Source organism: Petromyzon marinus, chromosome 73, assembly GCF_048934315.1.
Source record: "Petromyzon marinus isolate PM22_M1 ecotype Great Lakes invasive population chromosome 73, UKy_Petmar_22M1.pri1.0, whole genome shotgun sequence".
Taxonomy (NCBI): Eukaryota; Metazoa; Chordata; class Hyperoartia; order Petromyzontiformes; family Petromyzontidae; genus Petromyzon; species Petromyzon marinus.
Window position 1 is genome coordinate 7,461,073 of NC_133739.1, and position 21,657 is coordinate 7,482,729.

Sequence of the window (21,657 nt, forward strand, 5' to 3'; positions counted from 1 at the left end):
CTCCTGCCTAGCGCCACGTCCAGCGGAGACGTTAGACGGCCAACTTCTCTCCTGCCTGGGACCACGTCCAGCGGAGACGTTAGATGGCCAACTTCTCTCCTGGCGTAGCGTCACGTCCAGCGGAGACGTTAGACGGCCAACTTCTCTCCTGCCTAGCGCCACGTCCAGCGGAGACGTTAGACGGCCAACTTCTCTCCTGGTGTAGCGCCACGTCCAGCGGAGACGTTAGACGGCCAACTTCTCTCCTGCGTAGCGCCACGTCCAGCGGAGACGTTAGACGGCCAACTTCTCTCCTGCCTAGCGCCACGTCCAGCGGAGACGTTAGACGGCCAACTTCTCTCCTGCCTAGCGCCACGTCCAGCGGAGACGTTAGACGGCCAACTTCTCTCCTGCGTAGCGCCACATCCAGCGGAGACGTTAGACGGCCAACTTCTCTCCCGCGTAGCGCCACGTCCAGTGGAGACATTAGACGGCCAACTTCTCTCCTGCCTAGCGCCACGTCCAGCGGAGACGTTAGACGGCCAACTTCTCTCCTGCCTAGCGCCACGTCCAGTGGAGACATTAGACGGCCAACTTCTCTCCTGCCTAGCGCCACGTCCAGCGGAGACGTTAGACGGCCAACTTCTCTCCTGGCGTAGCGCCACGTCCAGCGGAGACGTTAGACGGCCAACTTCTCTCCCGCGTAGCGCCACGTCCAGCGGAGACGTTAGACGGCCAACTTCTCTCCTGCGTAGCGCCACGTCCAGCGGAGACGTTAGACGGCCAACTTCTCTCCTGCCTAGCGCCACGTCCAGCGGAGACGTTAGACGGCCAACTTCTCTCCTGCCTAGCGCCACGTCCAGCGGAGACGTTAGACGGCCAACTTCTCTCCTGCGTAGCGCCACATCCAGCGGAGACGTTAGACGGCCAACTTCTCTCCCGCGTAGCGCCACGTCCAGTGGAGACATTAGACGGCCAACTTCTCTCCTGCCTAGCGCCACGTCCAGCGGAGACGTTAGACGGCCAACTTCTCTCCTGGCGTAGCGCCACGTCCAGCGGAGACGTTAGACGGCCAACTTCTCTCCCGCGTAGCGCCACGTCCAGCGGAGACGTTAGACGCCCAACTTCTCTCCTGCGTAGCGCCACGTCCAGCGGAGACGTTAGACGGCCAACTTCTCTCCTGCCTAGCGCCACGTCCAGCGGAGACGTTAGACGGCCAACTTCTCTCCTGCGTAGCGCCACGTCCAGTGGAGACGTTAGACGGCCAACTTCTCTCCTGCCTAGCGCCACGTCCAGTGGAGACGTTAGACGGCCAACTTCTCTCCTGCCTAGCGCCACGTCCAGCGGAGACGTTAGACGCCCAACTTCTCTCCTGCGTGGCGCCACGTCCAGCGGAGACGTTAGACGGCCAACTTCTCTCCTGCGTAGCGCCACGTCCAGCGGAGACGTTAGACGGCCAACTTCTCTCCTGCCTAGCGCGACGTCCAGTGGAGACGTTAGACGGCCAACTTCTCTCCTGGCGTAGCGCCACGTCCAGTGGAGACGTTAGATGGCCAACTTCTCTCCTGCCTAGCGCCACGTCCAGTGGAGACGTTAGACGGCCAACTTCTCTCCTGCCTAGCGCCACGTCCAGTGGAGACGTTAGACGGCCAACTTCTCTCCTGCCTAGCGCCACGTCCAGCGGAGACGTTAGACGCCCAACTTCTCTCCTGCGTGGCGCCACGTCCAGCGGAGACGTTAGACGGCCAACTTCTCTCCTGCGTAGCGCCACGTCCAGCGGAGACGTTAGACGGCCAACTTCTCTCCTGCGTAGCGCCACGTCCAGCGGAGACGTTAGACGGCCAACTTCTCTCCTGGCGTAGCGCCACGTCCAGCGGAGACGTTAGACGGCCAACTTCTCTCCTGCGTAGCGCCACGTCCAGCGGAGACGTTAGACGGCCAACTTCTCTCCTGCGTAGCGCCACATCCAGCGGAGACGTTAGACGGCCAACTTCTCTCCTGCCTAGCGCCACGTCCAGCGGAGACGTTAGATGGCTAACTTCTCTCCTGGCGTAGCGCCACGTCCAGCGGAGACGTTAGACGGCCAACTTCTCTCCTGCGTAGCGCCACGTCCAGCGGAGACGTTAGACGGCCAACTTCTCTCCTGTGTAGCTCCACGTCCAGCGGAGACGTTAGATGGCCAACTTCTCTCCTGCCTAGCGCCACGTCCAGCGGAGACGTTAGACGGCCAACTTCTCTCCTGCGTAGCGCCACGTCCAGCGGAGATGTTAGACGGCCAACTTCTCTCCTGGCGTAGCGCCACGTCCAGTGGAGACGTTAGACGGCCAACTTCTCTCTTGCGTAGCGCCACGTCCAGCGGAGACGTTAGACGGCCAACTTCTCTCCTGCGTAGCGTCACGTCCAGCGGAGACGTTTAGACGCCCAACTTCTCTCCTGCGTGGCGCCACGTCCAGCGGAGACGTTAGACGGCCAACTTCTCTCCTGCCTAGCGCCACGTCCAGCGGAGACGTTAGACGGCCAACTTCTCTTCTGCCTAGCGCCAGGTCCAGCGGAGACGTTAGACGGCCAACTTCTCTCCTGCCTAGCGCCACGTCCAGTGGAGACGTTAGACGGCCAACTTCTCTCCTGCCTAGCGCCACGTCCAGCGGAGACGTTAGACGGCCAACTTCTCTCCTGCGTAGCGTCACGTCCAGCGGAGACGTTAGACGCCCAACTTCTCTCCTGCGTGGCGCCACGTCCAGCGGAGACGTTAGACGGCCAACTTCTCTCCTGCCTAGCGCCACGTCCAGCGGAGACGTTAGACGGCCAACTTCTCTTCTGCCTAGCGCCAGGTCCAGCGGAGACGTTAGACGGCCAACTTCTCTCCTGCGTAGCGCCACGTCCAGCGGAGACGTTAGACGGCCAACTTCTCTCCTGCCTAGCGCCACGTCCAGTGGAGACGTTAGACGGCCAACTTCTCTCCTGCCTAGCGCCACGTCCAGCGGAGACGTTAGACGGCCAACTTCTCTCCTGCGTAGCGTCACGTCCAGCGGAGATGTTAGATGGCCAACTTCTCTCCTGCGTAGCGTCACGTCCAGTGGAGACGTTAGATGGCCAACTTCTCTCCTGCGTAGCGTCACGTCCAGTGGAGACGTTAGACGGCCAACTTCTCTCCTGCGTAGCGCCACGTCCAGCGGAGACGTTAGACGGCCAACTTCTCTCCTGCGTAGCGCCACGTCCAGCGGAGACGTTAGACGGCCAACTTCTCTCCTGCGTAGCGTCACGTCCAGTGGAGACGTTAGACGGCCAACTTCTCTCCTGCGTAGCGCCACGTCCAGCAGAGACGTTAGACGGCCAACTTCTCTCCTGCGTAGCGCCACGTCCAGCGGAGACGTTAGACGGCCAACTTCTCTCCTGCGTAGCGCCACGTCCAGCGGAGACGTTAGACGCCCAACTTCTCTCCTGGAATAGCGCCACGTCCAGTGGAGATGTTAGACAGCCAACTTCTCTCCTGCGTAGCGCCACGTCCAGCGGAGACGTTAGACGGCCAACTTCTCTCCTGCGTAGCGCCACATCCAGCGGAGACGTTAGACGGCCAACTTCTCTCCTGCGTAGCGTCACGTCCAGCGGAGATGTTAGATGGCCAACTTCTCTCCTGCGTAGCGTCACGTCCAGTGGAGACGTTAGATGGCCAACTTCTCTCCTGCGTAGCGTCACGTCCAGTGGAGACGTTAGACGGCCAACTTCTCTCCTGCGTAGCGCCACGTCCAGCGGAGACGTTAGACGCCCAACTTCTCTCCTGCCTAGCGCCACGTCCAGCAGAGACGTTAGACGCCCAACTTCTCTCCTGCGTAGCGCCACGTCCAGTGGAGACGTTAGACGGCCAACTTCTCTCCTGCCTAGCGCCACGTCCAGCGGAGACGTTAGACGGCCAACTACTCTCCTGGCGTAGCGCCACATCCAGCGGAGACGAGACGGCCAACTTCTCTCCTGCGTAGCGTCACGTCCAGCGGAGACGTTAGACGGCCAACTTCTCTCTTGCGTAGCGCCACATCCAGCGGAGACGAGATGGCCAACTTCTCTCCTGCGTCGCGTCACGTCCAGCGGAGACGTTAGACGGCCAACTTCTCTCTTGCGTAGCGCCACGTCCAGCGGAGACGAGATGGCCAACTTCTCTCCTGGCGTAGCGCCACGTCCAGCGGAGACGTTAGACGGCGGCGGCGACGACGACGAGACGGGGGCTTCTCCGGGATCCGGCAGCCTCGGGCTCCCCTCTCTCGGCTCCTTTTACGCTCCCCCGGTTGTTGTATTTACCGCGTAGAAATTTTTTTTTATCGAAAAATCATAAAGAGAATAATTCTACGCTCTTTGGTTTTTGTTAGGTAAAGTCACGTAGGTGAAAAAAAAAGTAAAACGACAAAAAAATCACGACGTTTCGGCCACAACTCAAGTGGCCTTCATCAGGTGAAGGGGCCAAATTGTCCAGAGGCCTGTCCAGAGGACAGTTTGGTCCCTTCGCTCCAACGCTGTCCTCTGGACAGTACGACGTTTCGACCATACACACCTGATGACGTTTCGACCATACACACCTGATGACTGCCGTTTGTGTTATGGTCGAAACGTCGTGAGAATTTTTTTATTGTTTTATATATATTTTATTATTTTATTGTTTCCCTTCAACGTGACTTTACCGAAAGAGCTAAGAATAAGCATTCGTTAGGCAAGCAGGCTCACTGCCGCACACCATTGCTCCAAGACATTTCGCTAATTGCGTGATCTCACAAATGAATTCACTGAGGTCTAGTTTTGCCTCAGGCAGATGTTTCTTTATTACTGTTCTTATGAATATTGTCACGTTAACTTTTAAGGAACTTTTTCCCTGTCGCCGTGTATGTCCGCTTTACTCTGAGGAATTATCCGATTGTTCCGTTACTCGGTTTAGCAAACTTAACCCTTGAGGGCTAAATGTACGGATCAATGATGAGGACATCTCCAGGAGTACCGTGTTGACATTCCTAGCATAAGAGTTCGCATATTCGAATGTTATGGGGTTTTTTTTGTAGATGTTAAAGTTGCTTAACACAGAAGAGTGGCGCCTTCCGACAGTGAGGGAAAAAAATATTTGATCCCCTGCTAATTTTTTGCGTTTGCCCACTGACAAAGAAATGATCAGTCTATAATTTTAATGGTAGGTTTATTTGAACAGTGAGAGACAGAATAACAACAACAAAATCCAGAAAAACGCATGTCAAAAATGTTATAAATTGATTTGCATTTTAATTAGGGAAATAAGTATTTGACCCCTCTGCAAAACATGACTTAGTACTTGGTGGCAAAACCCTTGTTGGCAATCACAGAGGTCAGACGTTTCTTGTAGTTGGCCACCAGGTTTGCACACATCTCAGGAGGGATTTTGTCCCACTCTTGGTTCTGTCGGTAAACAAGAAAATAATAAAATTTAAAACAATTAAATTCTCACGACGTTTCGACTGCAACACAAGCAATCATCATCAGGTGTGAAATCATCATCAGGTGTGAAAACATCATCATGTTTTATATTTGTATTATTTTATTGTTTCCCTTCTACGTGACTTTACCGAAAGAACCAAGAATATGAATATTTGTATTGATAATACAACCCTAGACAACGAAGCCGAGCCTAAATAGCAGAATTGCATACATTAGCATAATTACATACACTTGTATAACTTCATATTTAGCATAATGCATAATTTGAATAATTTTACGAATTATAAATTAATACAATTACACGTCTTTTTTATTGTGTGTATGTATATATGCGTGTAAATATGTGTGTGTGTGTATATATGTGTGTATATATATGGGTGTATATATGTGTATATATGTGTGTGTGTATATATGTGTGTGTATATATGTGTGTGTATATATATGTGTGTGTGTATATATGAGTGTGTGTATATATGAGTGTGTATATATGTGTGTGTATATATGTGTGTGTATATATGTGTGTGTATATATGTGTATATGTGTGTGTATATATGTGTGTGTATATATGTGTGTGTGTAGCGGGGGGAGCGATAGCGTAGCGGTTAGCGCGCTGCGCTATGAACCTGGCGACCCGGGTTCGATTCCCGCTCACGGCCAACACCAGTGACGATTATCTGAACCGGTCCCGGGCCTCCCCTAGGTCGACTCAGCCTCAAATGAGTACCTTGTGCGGTGTGTAAACATTGCCACTAGGGAGACAAAGGCGGTCGGGCGTGGTGCTGGCCACCCACCCCCTCGTGTACCGTTCCGGCCTTCATAGGTGCTCGCTAACAGCACTTGCCCCTACAGTCTGTTAAGGCTATACGGGGGATCTTTGTCTTTGTATATATATGTGTGTGTGTATATATAGTCCTACCTCCTCGCGGTGCCAGACGGGCAACTCTGTCGTGGACAGTGCTGTGGGGGGAGGGCCAATTCCGATTGGTTCCTCCCCTCATGGCGTCTGTGACCACCACAGGGGCTAAACGGGGGCTCTGGACGGGTGCGAGGGGCTGGTAACCCCTCCACCTTCAATAAATTACCACTAAACTACGAATACAAAATTTAACTAATAAGCTTGTGCCGGAGGCCCCGGGGGGACAGGCGTCTATGACGTCTCCTGGCTAAACCCCAATTGGCGGAGCCAGGAGATTGAATCTCCACCCTCGGGGCTCCTCCAGAAACAACGAAAAGCCACTACGGGTGGCCACATGGAATGTTCGAACGTTCACTGCGGAGGAGAGGCTGCCACTCCTCTGTCGGGAGCTGGACCGGTACCGCCTGGATCTATGCGGCGGTGAGGTGTGGGAAGCTGTAAGCCCCAGGCTACTTTGGGCTCGCCTTCCCTTCAACCGGAGGTGAGGAGTCGTGGTCGTGGTTACTTATGCCCCCACCGAAGACGAACATCCATGAGGGATGCAGGCAAAGCCGATGAGTCAGATGCCTTCTTTGACCTGTCACAGGTGCAGGCTAAAGTGGCCCCTCGGGATAGAGTCATCATGTTGGGTGACTTCAATGCCCGAGTTGGTCATGATGCTGGCACCTGGTCTGGAGTGATTGGAGGGCATGGGCCAGATCAGCTCAATAACAACGGTAGGAGGCTGCTAGATTTTTGTGCAGCCCATGGGCTTGTAATTACCAACACGCTGTTCCGGCATCGGCGCATCCACACAATATCATGGATGCATGCCGGGTCCAAGCAAGAACATCTGCTGGACTACATAGTGACGGACCAGCGGATGCGAGCCCATGTCCTTACCGTGGAGCTGATCTGCCCTCTGACCATCGACTAATCATCTGTAAGATGCGCCTGCCATTCTTCCACTCCGGTGGTGGGTGTACACCCAGGACCCCATTCCAACGTAAAGTGGCCTCGTCTCAGTTAGCTGATGAAAGTTGCAAGCGAGAATTTCATCATTGATTGCGGCTGGGGTTGGCATCGTCGCCCACTCCTCCTGATGTCGAGGGTAAATGGGCGAAGTTTAGGACTGTGACTCATGCAGCTGCAATGGCTGCTTTTGGTACGCGGTCCAGACTTCCCCAGAGACCCTGGCTGACAGAGGAGGTATTCAGGATAGTTGAGAAAAAGCGACAGGCCCATTGTCATCGGCTACAGAATCCACGTCAGAAAATGAGGAGGCTTACCGCAGCCTTCGTTCGGAGAGCCGTGAGGCGCTGCAAGGATGGGTGGTGGTCGCGGGTTGCTGAGGAGATGGAGTCTGCCTCAGTGGCCCGCGATCACAAATCTCTATTTAACGCCATCAAAAAAGTAACCTGCAGCGCCACACCTATTACCATCATTAGGGGAAAAACAGTGATCCAATCTCCGACGCCCAGGAACAGATTTGCAGATTTGCTGAGCATTTCTGTGAGGTTCTGGGGGAGGGGAAATCCCTCATCCAGAAAAACATCGTGGCACAGAGTGGGGATGACCCTGCTGAGGCTGCAGTGCCTCAAATATTGGAGGAAGTCACCCCCTGTGAGTGGCTGGCTGAAGTGCCATCTGTTGAGGAAGTACTGAAGGCGATCCGGAGTCTGAGACCAGGAAAGGCACCGGGTAGAGATGATCTCCCAAGCGAAATGCTGAGGGAGGGTGGCGTTTGTGCACAGACTGCCCTATATGACATCATAACAACAGTCTTGACCACTGGATATGTTCCGCAGGATTGGAAGGATGCCCTGGTGGTCCCCCTCTTTAAGAAGGGGGACTGCACAGACTGTAACAACTAAAGGGGCATCTCACTCCTCAGTGTGCGGCGAAAGTTCCTGGCAATGATTATTCAACATCGCCTTGCCAGGCACGCTGAGGAGAGGCTTGCAGAGCCCCAATGCGGTTTCAGGAAAGGGCGGTCCTGCACAGATGCAAAATTTTCTGTCCGTCTGCTATAGCAGAGGTGTAGGGAATTCCAACAAGACCTACATCTCTGCTTTATTGACCTGGTCAAGGCCTATGATACCATCAGTAGGCCTGGGCTCTGGGTTGTTCTTCGTGCTTTTGGAGTCCCTGACCCTCTGCTCACGATCATTAAGGACCTTCATGATGGTGAGCGGGCCCAGGTAAAACTACGTGGCCGGGAGTCAGAACCATTCCCTGTACACCTTGGGATGCGACAGGGATGCCCTCTGGCTCCCACATTATTTAACATCTATTTTGACCACGTAGTTCGTGAAGCCTTCAATAGCTGTACCGGGGGAATCTCCATTTGGTACAGATATAACGGGAGGCTGATCGATGCCCGGGTGCAGTCAAGGGATGGCTCCCTATTGCTCAACCACGTTATGTATGTCGATGATTTGGTAATAGCTGCTTATTCAGAGGAGGAGTTGGAGACGCTGCTGCTGAGACTGGAGCGTGCCACTAAGAGATGGGGCCTTACCATCAGCCCCACCAAAACTAAGCACCTGCCTGGGTATTTTGTACCATCGGTCACTCCACCCCCACAACTCCCAATCGGTGATGGGGCAGTTGTGGAGAGAGTGGAGAGTTTCCCATACCTGGGCAGTGTGCTCATGACCGGCTCCAGTTTAACAGCAGAGGTCTCACTCCGAATCAGTCGAGCGGCAATATCTTTTCATCGGTTGCGTAACGCTGTATGGAAGCTACCTGGTTTGTCGCTCCGCAATAAGCTTCAGGTCTTGTCGGCCACGGTCATTCCCTCCCTTCTCTACGCTTGTGAAACGTGGACCCCCTTAATGGAACATCTTCGCCGGTTATAAACATTTAGGCTGGCCTGCCTACGACCATCCTGGGTTTAACCAGACTGGATTGTGTGAGGAGTTCACAAATCCTTGAAAGATCTGGGCAAGGGCCCATCGGTGAGCTCCTCCGGCAGGCAAGGCTGCGTTGGCTGGGTCATGTAGCCCGCATGCCCAGCCACCGCATGCCGAAACAGCTTTTGTTCGGCCGGATCGAGGGGACTAAACAGGCGCGGCACGGGCTAGAGAAGAGATGGAGTGATGTGGTACAGGAGGACGTGGAGCTGAGTGGACTTGCCGATGACTGGTACCAGCGGTGTCAAGATCGGCCTCTGTGGAGGAGGCTCGTGAAGGATGCTCTGGGCAGTTGGAGGCAGTCGCCCTCCAACAACAACGGAGGGCGGAGGATGACGGTGATGGTGGTGGTGATGATGGTGACGACGATGGTGGTGATGGTGGTGGTGATGGTGGTGATGGTGGTGGTGATGATGGTAGTGATGGTGGTGGTAATGATGGTAATTATGGTAGTGGTGGTGGTAATGATGGTAATGATGGTAGTGGTGGTGGTAATGATGGTAATGATGGTAGTGGTGGTGGTAACGATGATAGTGGTGGTGGTAATGATGGTAGTGGTGGTGGTAATGGTGGTGGTAAAGATGGTGGTGGTGGTGATGGTAATGATGGTGATGGTGGTGGTGGTAATGATGGTAGTGGTGGTGGTAATGATGATGGTGGTGATGGTAATGATGATGGTGGTGATGATGATGGTAGTGGTGGTGGTAATGATGGTGGTGGTAATGATGGTGGTGGTAATGATGGTGGTGGTGATGGTAATAATGGTGATGGTGGTGATGGTGGTGGTAATGATGGTAGTGGTGGTGGTAATGGTGGTGGTGGTAATGATGGTGGTGATGGTAATGATGGTGGTGATGGTAATGATGGTAGTGGTGGTGGTAATGATGGTGGTGATGGTAATGATGGTAGTGGTGATGGTAATGATGGTAGTGGTGGTGGTAATGATGGTGGTGGTGGTAATGATGGTGGTGATGGTAATGATGGCGATGGTAATGATGGTGATGGTGGTGATGGTAATGGTGGTGGTAATGATGGTAGTGGTGGTGGTAATGATGGTGGTGGTAATGATGGTGATGGTAATGATGGCGATGGTAATGATGGTGGTGATGGTAATGATGGTGGTGATGGTGGTGGTAATGATGATGGTGGTGATGGTAATGATGGCGATGGTGATGGTAATGGCTATGGTGATGGTAATGATGGTGGTGATGGTGGTGATGGTAATGATGATGGTGGTGATGGTAATGATGGCGATGGTGATGGTAATGATGGTGATGGTGGTGATGGTAATGATGGTAGTGGTGGAGGTAATGATGGTGATGGTGGTGGTGGTAATGATGGTGGTGATGGTAATGATGGTAGTGGTGGTAGTAATGATGATGGTGGTGATGGTAATGATGGCGATGGTGATGGTGGTGATGGTAATGATGGTGGTGGTAATGATGATGGTGGTGATGGTAGTGGTGATGGTAATGGTGGTAATGATGGTGATGGTGGTAATGATGGTGATGGTGGTGATGGTAATGATGGTGATGGTGGTGATGGTAATTATGGTAGTGGTGATGGTAATGATGGCGATGGTGGTGGTGGTAATGATGGTGATGGTGGTGATGGTAATGATGGTAGTGGTGGTGGTAATGATGGTGATGGTGGTAATGATGGTGATGGTGGTGATGGTAATGATGGTGGTGGTGATGGTAATGATAGTGATGGTGGTGATGGTAATGATGGTAGTGGTGGTAGTAATGATGATGGTGGTGATGGTAATGATGGCGATGGTGGTGGTGGTAATGATGGTGGTGGTAATGATGATGGTGGTGATGGGAGTGGTGATGGTAATGGTAGTGGTAATGATGGTGGTGGTAATGATGGTGGTGATGGTAATGATGGCGATGGTAATGATGGTGATGGTGGTGATGGTAATGATGGTAGTGGTGGTGGTAATGATGGTAGTGGTGGTGGTAATGATGGTGGTGGTAATGATGGTGGTGATGGTAATGATGGCGATGGTAATGATGGTGGTGATGGTAATGATGGTGGTGATGGTGGTGGTAATAATGATGGTGGTGATGGTAATGATGGCGATGGTGATGGTAATGATGGCGATGGTAATGATGGTGGTGATGGTAATGATGATGGTGGTGATGGTAATGATGGCGATGGTGATGGTAATGATGGTGATGGTGGTGATGGTAATGATGGTAGTGGTGGTGGTAATGATGGTGATGGTGGTGGTGGTAATGATGGTGGTGATGGTAATGATGGTAGTGGTGGTAGTAATGATGATGGTGGTGATGGCAATGATGGCGATGGTGATGGTGGTGATGGTGGTGGTAATGATGGTGGTGGTAATGATGGTGGTGATGGTAGTGGTGATGGTAATGGTGGTGGTAATGATGGTGATGGTGGTAATGATGGTGATGGTGGTGATGGTAATGATGGTGATGGTGGTGATGGTAATGATGGTAGTGGTGATGGTAATGATGGCGATGGTGGTGGTGGTAATGATGGTGATGGTGGTGATGGTAATGATGGTAGTGGTAATGATGGTGATGGTGGTAATGATGGTGATGGTGGTGATGGTAATGATGGTGGTGGTGGTGATGGTAGTGGAGACAAGAGGGGGCGTAAAAAGAGAGAGGTTTTTTTTATTAAGGCAAACAGGTTCGGAACTTACACCACAGCTCGCCAGGTTCTAGTCACACCAGGTTCTAGACACCCCAGGTTCTAGTCACACCAGGTTCTAGACACACCAGGTTCTAGTCACACCAGGTTCTAGACACCCCAGGTTCTAGTCACACCAAGTTCTAGTCACACCAGGTTCTAGACACCCCAGGTTCTAGTCACACCAAGTTCTAGTCACACCAGGTTCTAGACACCCCAGGTTCTAGTCACACCAGGTTCTAGACACACAACGTTCTAGACACACCAGGTTCCAGTCACCCCAGGTTCTAGACACCCCAGGTTCTAGACACCCCAGGTTCTAGTCACACCAGGTTCTAGACACCCCAGGTTCTAGTCACACCAGGTTCTATTCACTCCAGGTTCTAGACACACCAGGTTCTAGACACACCAGGTTCTAGACACCCCAGGTTCTAGTCACTCCAGGTTCTAGACACACCAGGTTCTAGTAACCCCAGGTTCTAGACACACCAAGTTCTAGTCACACCAGGTTCTAGTCACACCAGGTTCTAGACACACCAGGTTCTAGTCACACCAAGTTCTAGTCACACCAGGTTCTAGTAACCCCAGGTTCTAGACACACCAGGTTCTAGTCACACCAGGTTCTAGTCACACCAGGTTCTAGTCACCCCAGGTTCTAGACACCCCAGGTTCTAGACACCCCAGGTTCTAGTCACACCAAGTTCTAGTCACACCAGGTTCTAGACACACCAGGTTCTAGTCACACCAGGTTCTAATCACCCCAAGTTCTAGACACCCCAGGTTCTAGTCACACCAGGTTCTAGACACCCCAGGTTCTAATCCCCCCAAGTTCTAGACACCCCAGGTTCTAGACACCCCAGGTTCTAGTCACACCAGGTTCTAGTAACCCCAGGTTCTAGACACACCAGGTTCTAGTCACACCAGGTTCTAGACACACCAGGTTCTAGTCACACCAAGTTCTAGTCACCCCAAGTTCTAGACACCCCAGGTTCTAGTCACACCAAGTTCTAGTCACACCAGGTTCTAGACACACCAGGTTCTAGTCACCCCAGGTTCTAGCCACCCCAGGTTCTAGACACCCCAGGTTCTAGTCACACCAAGTTCTAGTCACACCAGGTTCTAGACACACCAGGTTCTAGTCACCCCAGGTTCTAGACACCCCAGGTTCTAGTCACACCAGGTTCTAGTCACCCCAGGTTCTAGACACTCCAGGTTCTAGTCACCCCAAGTTCTAGTCACACCAGGTTCTAGATGCTACAGATTCTGGGTACTTTGAACTCCTAAGATCAAGCGACATCACTCCATCACCTCTCCCATCACTCCATCACCTCTCCCATTACCCCATCACTCCATCACCCCAACACTCCATCACCCCATCACCCCATCACTCCATCACCCCAACACTCAATCACCCCAACACTCCATCACTCCGTCACCCCTACACTCCATCACCCCATCACTCCATCACTCCATCCCCTCTCCCATCACTTCATCACTCCATCACTCCATCACTCCATCGCCTCTCCCATCACTCCATCACCCCATCACTCCATCACCCCATCACTCCATCACTCCATCCCCTCTCCCATCACCCCAACACTCCATCACTCCATCACTCCATCACCCCATCACTCCATCACCCCATCCCCTCTCCCATCACCCCAACACTCCATCACTCCATCCCCTCTCCCATCACCCCATCACTCCGCACCTCCAGTTGGCTAAATACGGTGCGAAATAAGTTCAACACACACACCCACTCACTCCATCCATCACCCGCCATTCCACCCACCCATCACTCATCCCACCCACCAATCCACCCACCCACCGCTCAACCCACCCACCACTCCATCGCTCAGCCACCCACTCACCCACTCACCACTCCACCCACCACCCCACCCACCCACTCACCACTCCATCCCTCACTCACCACTCCACCCACTCACCACCCCACCCACCAATCACTCCACCCACCACCCCACCCACCCACCCACCCACCCACTCACCACTCCATCCCTCACTCACCACTCCACCCACTCACCACTCCACCCACTCACCGCCCCACCCACTCACCAACTCATCCACTCACTCACCCACCCACCCACTCACCACTCCATCCCTCACTCACCACTCCACCCCTCACCCACCACTCCACCCACTCACCGCCCCACCCACTCACCAACTCATCCACTCACCCAATCAACCACCACTCCACCCACCCACCACCCCACCCACTCACCCACTCACCACTCCACCCACCACCCCACCCACTCACCCACCAATCACTCCATCCACTCACTCACCCACCCACCCACCCACTCACCACTCCATCCCTCACTCACCACTCCATTCCCTCACTCACCACTCCACCCACTCACCAACTCATCCACTCACTCGCTGCCCCACCCACTCACCAACTCATCCACTCACTCACCACTCCATTCCCTCACTCACCACTCCACCCATTCACCAACTCATCCACTCACCCACTCACCCACCCACCCACTCACCCACCCACTCACCCACTCACCCACCCACCCACTCACCCACCCACCGCCCCACCCACCCACCGTCCCACCCACTCATCCACTCACCCACCCATCCACCACCCCACTGCACCCACTCACTCACCACTCCACCCACCAATCACTCCACTCACTCACCACCCCACCCACCAAACACTCCACCCACTCACCCACCCCACCCACCCACACCCCCCCAACTACTTCCCCGACTCCCCCCCCAACCCCCTGAACACCTCCAACACCGCCCCCAGCGCCTTCATCCTATCCTGGTGCATCCTCAGCGCCAGCTCCGACCGCCGCCTCTCTGCCTCCCTCCGCTCGGCGACGATCTCCCGCAGCAGGGCCCCCACCTCGTCGCCCAGCCCGACCACCACCACCTCGTCGGGGCCCTCCTGCCCGGGGGCCTCGTCGCCCGCCGCCGCCGCCGCCCCCGAGGGTTCTCCGCCGGCGCCGACGCCGCCGGCGCCGCCGCCGGCCCGGCCCGACGTTCTCCGTCGCTTGAGGCCGCGGGTGGCCGACGGCCCTCCCCCGGCGAGCCTCGGGCCCAAGCGGCCGGGGTGGGAGGCGGAGTCCGAGGAGGAGGAGGAGGCGGCGGCGGCCGAGGCGGCGGCGGCAGAGGCGGCCGCGGCCGAGGTGCCGTGAGGGGACGAGGAGGGGGAGGGTCGCGTGGGGGGGGCGTCAACGGGGATGAGGGAGACCGCTGTGGTGGTGGTGGTGGGGAGGTGGTGGTGGTGGTGAGGTGGTGGTGGTGGTGGGGAGGTGGTGGTGGTGAGGTGGTGGTGTGGTGGTGGTGGTGGTGGTGTGGTGGTGGGGAGGGGGTGGTGGTGGTGGTGGTGGGGACAGGGAGAGAGAGAGAGAGAGAGGGAGAGAGAGGGAATCAGGATCGTGAATTTATACCAGAGAAGACACGGGGACATGGACACACACAGTTACACACACACAGATACACACACACAGACACACACACCGACACACAACAACAACAACCGCCATTCGCCACTAAGTGGCGGTGACGTCACCACGACGCTTGTGCCAGGCTATGTGCACCTTGAGGCCACGTGAAGTGTCGAACGCCCGTGGGCAGGAGGTCACGGGGCAGACCCAGGTGCCACGGGTCGACTGACTGAGATGACTGGCTGATGCACCACCTGTGCCCCCTACTGTGCCAACTTCCTGTGCTTTAGCCACCCGGCGCTCCGCTCATTGTTGTGAGCATCGCTCCTCCGCCCTCTGTTGTTGTCGGAGGGCGACTGCCTCCAAGTGCCCAGTAGCAGCGTCCTTCACGAGCCTTCTCCACAGAGGCCGATCTTGACACCGCTGGTACCGGTCATCGGCAAGTCCACTCAACTCCACGTCCTCCTGTACCACATCACTCCATCTCTTCTCTAGCCCGTGCCACGCCCGTTTAGCCCCCTCGATCTGGCTGAACAAAAGCTGTTTGGGCATGCGGTGGCTGGGCATGCGGGCTACATGACCCAGCCAACGCAGAGCTCACCGATGGGACCCTGCCCAGATCTTTCAAGGATTTGTGAGCTCCTCACACAATCCAGCCTGGTTAAACCCAGGATGGATCGTAGGCAGGCCAGCCTAAATGTTTCTAACCGGCGAAGATGTTCCATTAGGGGGGGTCCACGTTTCGCAAGCGTAGAGAAGGGAGGGAATGACCGTGGCCGAGAAGACCTGAAGCTTAGTGCGGAGTGACAGACCAGGTGGCTTCCACACAGCGTTACGCAACCGATGAAAAGATATTGCCGCTCGACTGATTCGGAGTGAGACCTCTGCTGTTAAACTGGAGCCGGTCATAAGCCCACTGCCCAGGTATGGGAAACTCTCCACTCTCTCCACAACTGCCCCATCCCCGATTGGGAGTTGTGGGGGTGGAGTGTCCGATGGTACAAAATACCCAGGCAGGTGCTTAGTTTTGGTGGGGCTGATGGCTGATGGTAAGGCCCCATCACACACCGACACACACACCTACACACACACACCGACACACACACCTACACACACACACACCGACACACACACAGACACACAACGACACACACAACGACACACACAACGACACACAGACACACAACAAAGATCCCCCACATAGCCTTAACAGACTGTAGGGGCAAGTGCTGTTAGCGAGCACCTATGAAGGCCGGAATGGTACACGAGGGGGTGGGTGGCCAGCACCACGCCCGACCGCCTTTGTCTCCCTAGTGGCAATGTTTACACACCGCACCAGGTACTCATTTGAGGCTGAGTCGACCTAGGGGAGGCCCGGGACCGGTTCAGATAATCATCACTGGTGTTGGCCGTGAGCGGGAATCGAACCCGGGTCGCCAGGTTCATAGCGCAGCGTAGCGCTAACCGCTACACTATCACTCCCCACACACACACACAAACACACGCACACACAGAGACACACACACACACACCTACACACACCGACACACACACACCGACACACACACACACACCGACACACACACACACACACCGACACACACACACACACCGACACACACACACACCGACACACACACACCGACACACACACACACACCGACACACACACACACACCGACACACACACACACACCGACACACACACACACACACACCGACACACACTCGCTCACCTCCATCATCAAACTGCCCACCACCACCACCACCGCCGGCGGCGCCGGCCATGTTGCCGCCCTCCCCGCCGGCCCTGCCACCAGCGGCCGCCGCCGCCCTCGCCCTGTCTCCCAGAATGCCGTGCAGCTCGTTGAAGAAGAGGCAGCAGGAACGGCGCTCCGACGCAGCCGCCGCCGACGACGACGACGTGGAGCGACGCACCGGCACCAGCGCCTTGCGGTACGCGGCGTTCAGTGTCTTCCAGCGGCCCTCCACCTGCACCGGCTGGGGGTGACACGCACACAGTGACACACACACACAGTGACACACACACACACACAGTGACACATACACACACACACAGTGACACACACACAGTGACACACACACACAGTGACACACACACACAGTGACACACACAGTGACACACACACAGTGCCACACACACAGTGACACACACACACAGTGACACACACACAGTGACACACACACACAGTGACACACACACACACAGTGACACACACACACAGTGACACACACACACACAGTGACACATACACACACACAGATCTTTCAAGGATTTGTGAGCTCCTCACACAATCCAGTCTGGTTAAACCCAGGATGGATCGTAGGCAGGCCAGCCTAAATGTTTCTAACCGGCGAAGATGTTCCATTAGGGGGGTCCACGTTTCGATGAAAAGATATTGCCGCTCGACTGATTCGGAGTGAGACCTCTGCTGTTAAACTGGAGCCGGGCATAAGCACACTGCCCAGGTATGGGAAACTCTCCACTCGCTCCACAACTGCCCCATCACCGATTGGGAGTTGTGGGGGTGGAGTGTTCGATGGTACAAAATACCCAGGCAGCAGGTGCTTAGTTTTGGTGGGGCTGATGGTAAGGCCCCACCTCTTAGTGGCACGCTCCAGTCTCAGCAGCAGCGTCTCCAACTCCTCCTCTGAATGAGCAGCTATTACCAAATCATCACCATACATAACGTGGTTGAGCAATAGGGAGCCATCCCTTGACCGCACCCGGGCATCGGTCAGCCTCCCATTATATCTGTACCATATGGAGATTCCCCCGGTACAGCTATTGAAGGCTTCACGAACTACGTGGTCAAAATAGATGTTAAATAATGTGGGAGCCAGAGGACATCCCTGTTGCACCCCAAGGTGTACAGGGAATGGCTCTGACTCCCGGCCACGTAGTTTTGACCAGGTCAATAAAGCAGAGATGTAGGTCTTGTTGGAGTTCCCTACACCTCTACTGTAGCAGACGGACAGAAAATATGGCATCTGTGCAGGACCACCCTATCCTGAAACCGCATTGGGGCTCCGCAAGCCTCTCCTCAGCGTGCCTGGCAAGGCGATGCTGATAATCCTTGCCAGGACCTTTCCCGGCACACTGAGGAGTGAGATGCCCCTGTAGTTGATACAGTCTGTGCAGTCCCCCTTCCCTAAAAAGGGGGACCACCAGGGCATCCTTCCAATCCTGCGGAACCCGTTCAGTCGTACAGACTGTTATTATGATGTCATATAGGGCAGTCTGTGCACAAACGCCACCCTCCCTCAGCATTTCGATTGGGAGATCATCTCTGCCCGCTGCCTTTCCTGGTCTCAGACTCCAGATCACCTTCAGTACTTCCTCAACAGATGGCACCTCAGCCAGCCACTCACAGGGGGTGAATTCTTCCAATATTTGAGGCACCGCAGCCTCAGCAGGGTCATCTTCACTTTGTGCCACGATGTTTTTCTGACTGAGGGATTTTTCCTCCCTCAGGACCTCACAGAAATGCTCAGCAAATCTGCAAACCTGTTCCTGGGGGTCGGAGATTGGATCACCGTTTTTTCCCCTAATGATGGTAATAGGTGTGGCGCTGCAGGTTACTTTTTTGATGGAGTTAAATAGAGATTTGTGATCACGGGTGACTGAGGCAGACTCCATCTCCTCAGCAACCCACAACCACCACCCATCCTTGCAGCGCCTCACGGCTCTCAGAACCTCCGAGCAAAGGCTGCGGTAAGCCTCCTCATTCTCTGACGTCGGATTCTGTAGCCAATGACAGTGGGGCTGTCACTTTTTCTCAACCATCCTGAACAACTCCTCTGTCAGCCAGAGTCTCTGGGGAGGTCTGGACCGCGTACCCAAAGCAGCCATTGCAGCTGCATGAGTCACAGTCCTAAACCTCGCCCATTTACCCTCGACATCAGGAGGAGTCGGGAACGATGCCAATCCCAGCCGCAAATGATGATGAAATTCTCGCTTGCAACTTTCATCAGATAACTGAGACCAGGCCACTTTAGGTTGGAATGGGGTCCTGGGTGTACACCCACCACCGGAGTGGAAGAATGGCAGGCGCATCTTACAGATGACTAGTCGATGGTCAGAGGGCAGATCAGCTCCACGGTAGGTCCTGGTGTCAAGGACATCGACCCGCATCCGCTGGTCCGTCACTACGTAGTCCAGCAGATGTTCTTGCTTGGACCCGGCATGCATCCATGATGTTGTGTGGATGCGCCAATACCGGAACAGCGTGTTGGTAATTACAAGCCCATGGGCTGCACAAAAATATAGCAGCCTCCTACCGTTGTTATTGAGCTGATCTGGCCCATGCCCTCCAATCACTCCAGACCAGGTGCCAGCATCATGACCAACTCGGGCACTGAAGTCACCCAACATGATGACTCTATCCCGAGGGGCCACTTTAGCCAGCACCTGTGACAGGAGGTCATAGAAGGCATCTGACTCATCGGCTTTGCCTGCATCCCTCCACGGATGTTCATCTTCGGTGGGGGCATAAGTAACCACGACCACCATTCCTCGCCTCCGGTTGATGGGAAGGCGAGCCCAAAGTAGCCTGGGGCTTACAGCTTCCCACACCTCACCGCCACACTCCCACGCCCCCATCATTCTTTTGTTCAAAAGAAGAGCCACACCCTGTTGTTTGGCAGTCTGCTGCCCCGAGTAGAGGACTGTCCACTCCTCATGGTGGCAGGAGCCAGAACCAGTCCACCAGATCTCCTGAATGCCACATAGATCCAGGCGGTACCGGTCCAGCTCCCGACAGAGGAGTGGCAGCCTCTCCTCCGCAGTGAGCGTTCTAACATTCCACGTGGCCACCCGTAGTGGTTTTCCGTTGTTTCTGGAGGAGCCCCGAGGGTAGATATTCAATCTCCTAGCTCCGCCAATTGGGGTTTGGCCAGGAGACGTCATAGACGCCTGGCCCCCCGGGGCCAGGCGTCTATGTCCATCAATCGGAGGCGAGGAGTGGTGGTCGTGGTTACTTATGCCCCCACCGAAGACAAACATCCATGGAGGGATGCAGGCAAAGCCGATGAGTCAGATGCCTTCCATGACCTCCTGTCACAGGTGCTGGCTAAAGTGGCCCCTAGGGATAGAGTCATCTTGTTGGGTGACTTCAATGCCCGAGTTGGTCATGATGCTGGCACCTGGTCTGGAGTGATTGGAGGGCATGGGCCAGATCAGCTCAATAACAACAGTAGGAGGCTGCTAGATTTTTGTCCAGCCCATGGGCTTCTAATAACCAACACGCTGTTCCGGCATCGGCACATCCACAAAACATCATGGACGCATGTAGGGTCCAAGCAAGAACATCTGCTGGACTACATAGTGACGGACCAGCGGATGCGAGCCCATGTCCTTGACACCAGGACCTACCGTGGAGTTGATCTGCCCTCTGACCATCGACTAGTCATCTGTAAGATGCGCCTGCCATTCTTCCACTCCGGTGGTGGGTACACCCAGGACCCCATTCCAACCTAAAGTGGCCTGGTCTCAGTTATCTGATGAAAGTTGCAAGCGAGAATTTCATCATCGCTTGTGGCTGGGGTTGGCATCGTCCCCCACTCCTCCTGATGTCGAGGGGAAATGGGCGAGTTTTAGGGCTGCCACTCATGCAGCTACAATGGCTGCTTTGGGTACGCGGTCCAGACCTCCCCAGAGACCCTGGCTGACAGAGGAGGTGTTCAGGATGGTTGAGAAAAAGTGACAGGCCCACTGTCATCGGCTACAGAATCCCACGTCAGAGAATGAGGAGGCTTACCGCAGCCTTCGTTCGGAGAGCCGTGAGGCGCTGCAAGGATGGGTGGTGGTCGCGGGTTGCTGAGGAGATGGGAGCCTGCCTCAGTGGCCCGAGATCACAAAACTCGATTTAACGCCATCAAAAAAGTAACCTGCAGCGCCACACCTATTACCATCATTTGGGGAAAAAACGGTGATCCAATCTCCAACCCCCAGGAACAGGTTTGCAGATTTGCTGAGCATTTCTGTGAGGTCCTGGGGGAGGGGAAATCCCTCAGCCAGGAAAACATCGTGGCACAAAGTGAGGATGACCCTGCTGAGGCTGCAAATATTGGAAGAAGTCACCCCCTGTGAGTGGCTGGCTGAGATGCCATCTGAAGGCGATCCGGAGTCTGAGACCAGGAAAGGCACCGGGTAGAGATGATCTCCCAAGCAAAATGCTGAGGGAGGGTGGCGTTTGTGCACAGACTGCCCTATATGACATCATAACAACAGTCTGGACCACTGGATGGGTTCCGCAGGATTGGAAGGATGCCATAGTGGTCCCCCTCTTTAAGAAGGGGGACTGCACAGACTATA

At 54.7% G+C, this 21,657-nt stretch overlaps 2 protein-coding genes across 2 annotated transcripts in view; one reads left to right on the plus strand and one right to left on the minus strand.

Moving 5' to 3' along the window:
• The first annotated feature begins 4,120 nt into the window (after positions 1-4,120).
• Positions 4,121-12,319, plus strand: LOC142906998 (uncharacterized). The gene is made up of 3 exons (XM_076055892.1): positions 4,121-4,258; positions 9,530-12,089; positions 12,186-12,319. The coding sequence occupies exons 1-2, from the start codon at positions 4,121-4,123 to the stop codon at positions 11,966-11,968; spliced, it is 2,577 nt and encodes an 858-aa protein (XP_075912007.1). The 3' UTR covers positions 11,969-12,089; positions 12,186-12,319.
• Positions 12,320-14,623: 2,304 nt separating this feature from the next.
• Positions 14,624-21,657, minus strand: part of LOC116957379 (uncharacterized) — a 28,169-nt gene continuing 21,135 nt past the window's right edge. The window contains exons 4-5 of the mRNA XM_076055893.1: positions 17,057-17,321; positions 14,624-15,126 (exon numbers count right to left, since the gene is read on the minus strand). Of these exons, the coding sequence (XP_075912008.1) occupies positions 14,624-15,126; positions 17,057-17,321 (768 nt within the window). The remainder of the gene's footprint in view (positions 15,127-17,056; positions 17,322-21,657) is intronic.

What these genes read in the sequence shown, in the direction of transcription:
- LOC142906998 (XM_076055892.1), top strand. Translation starts at nt 4,121, where the DNA reads ATGGCCAACTTCTCTCCTGGCGTAGCGCCACGTCCAGCGGAGACGTTA. An exon ending in GCTCCTTTTACGCTCCCCCG is followed by an intron (nt 4,259 to 9,529) that starts GTTGTTGTATTT and finishes TGCTCTGGGCAG; the next exon opens with TTGGAGGCAGTCGCCCTCCA.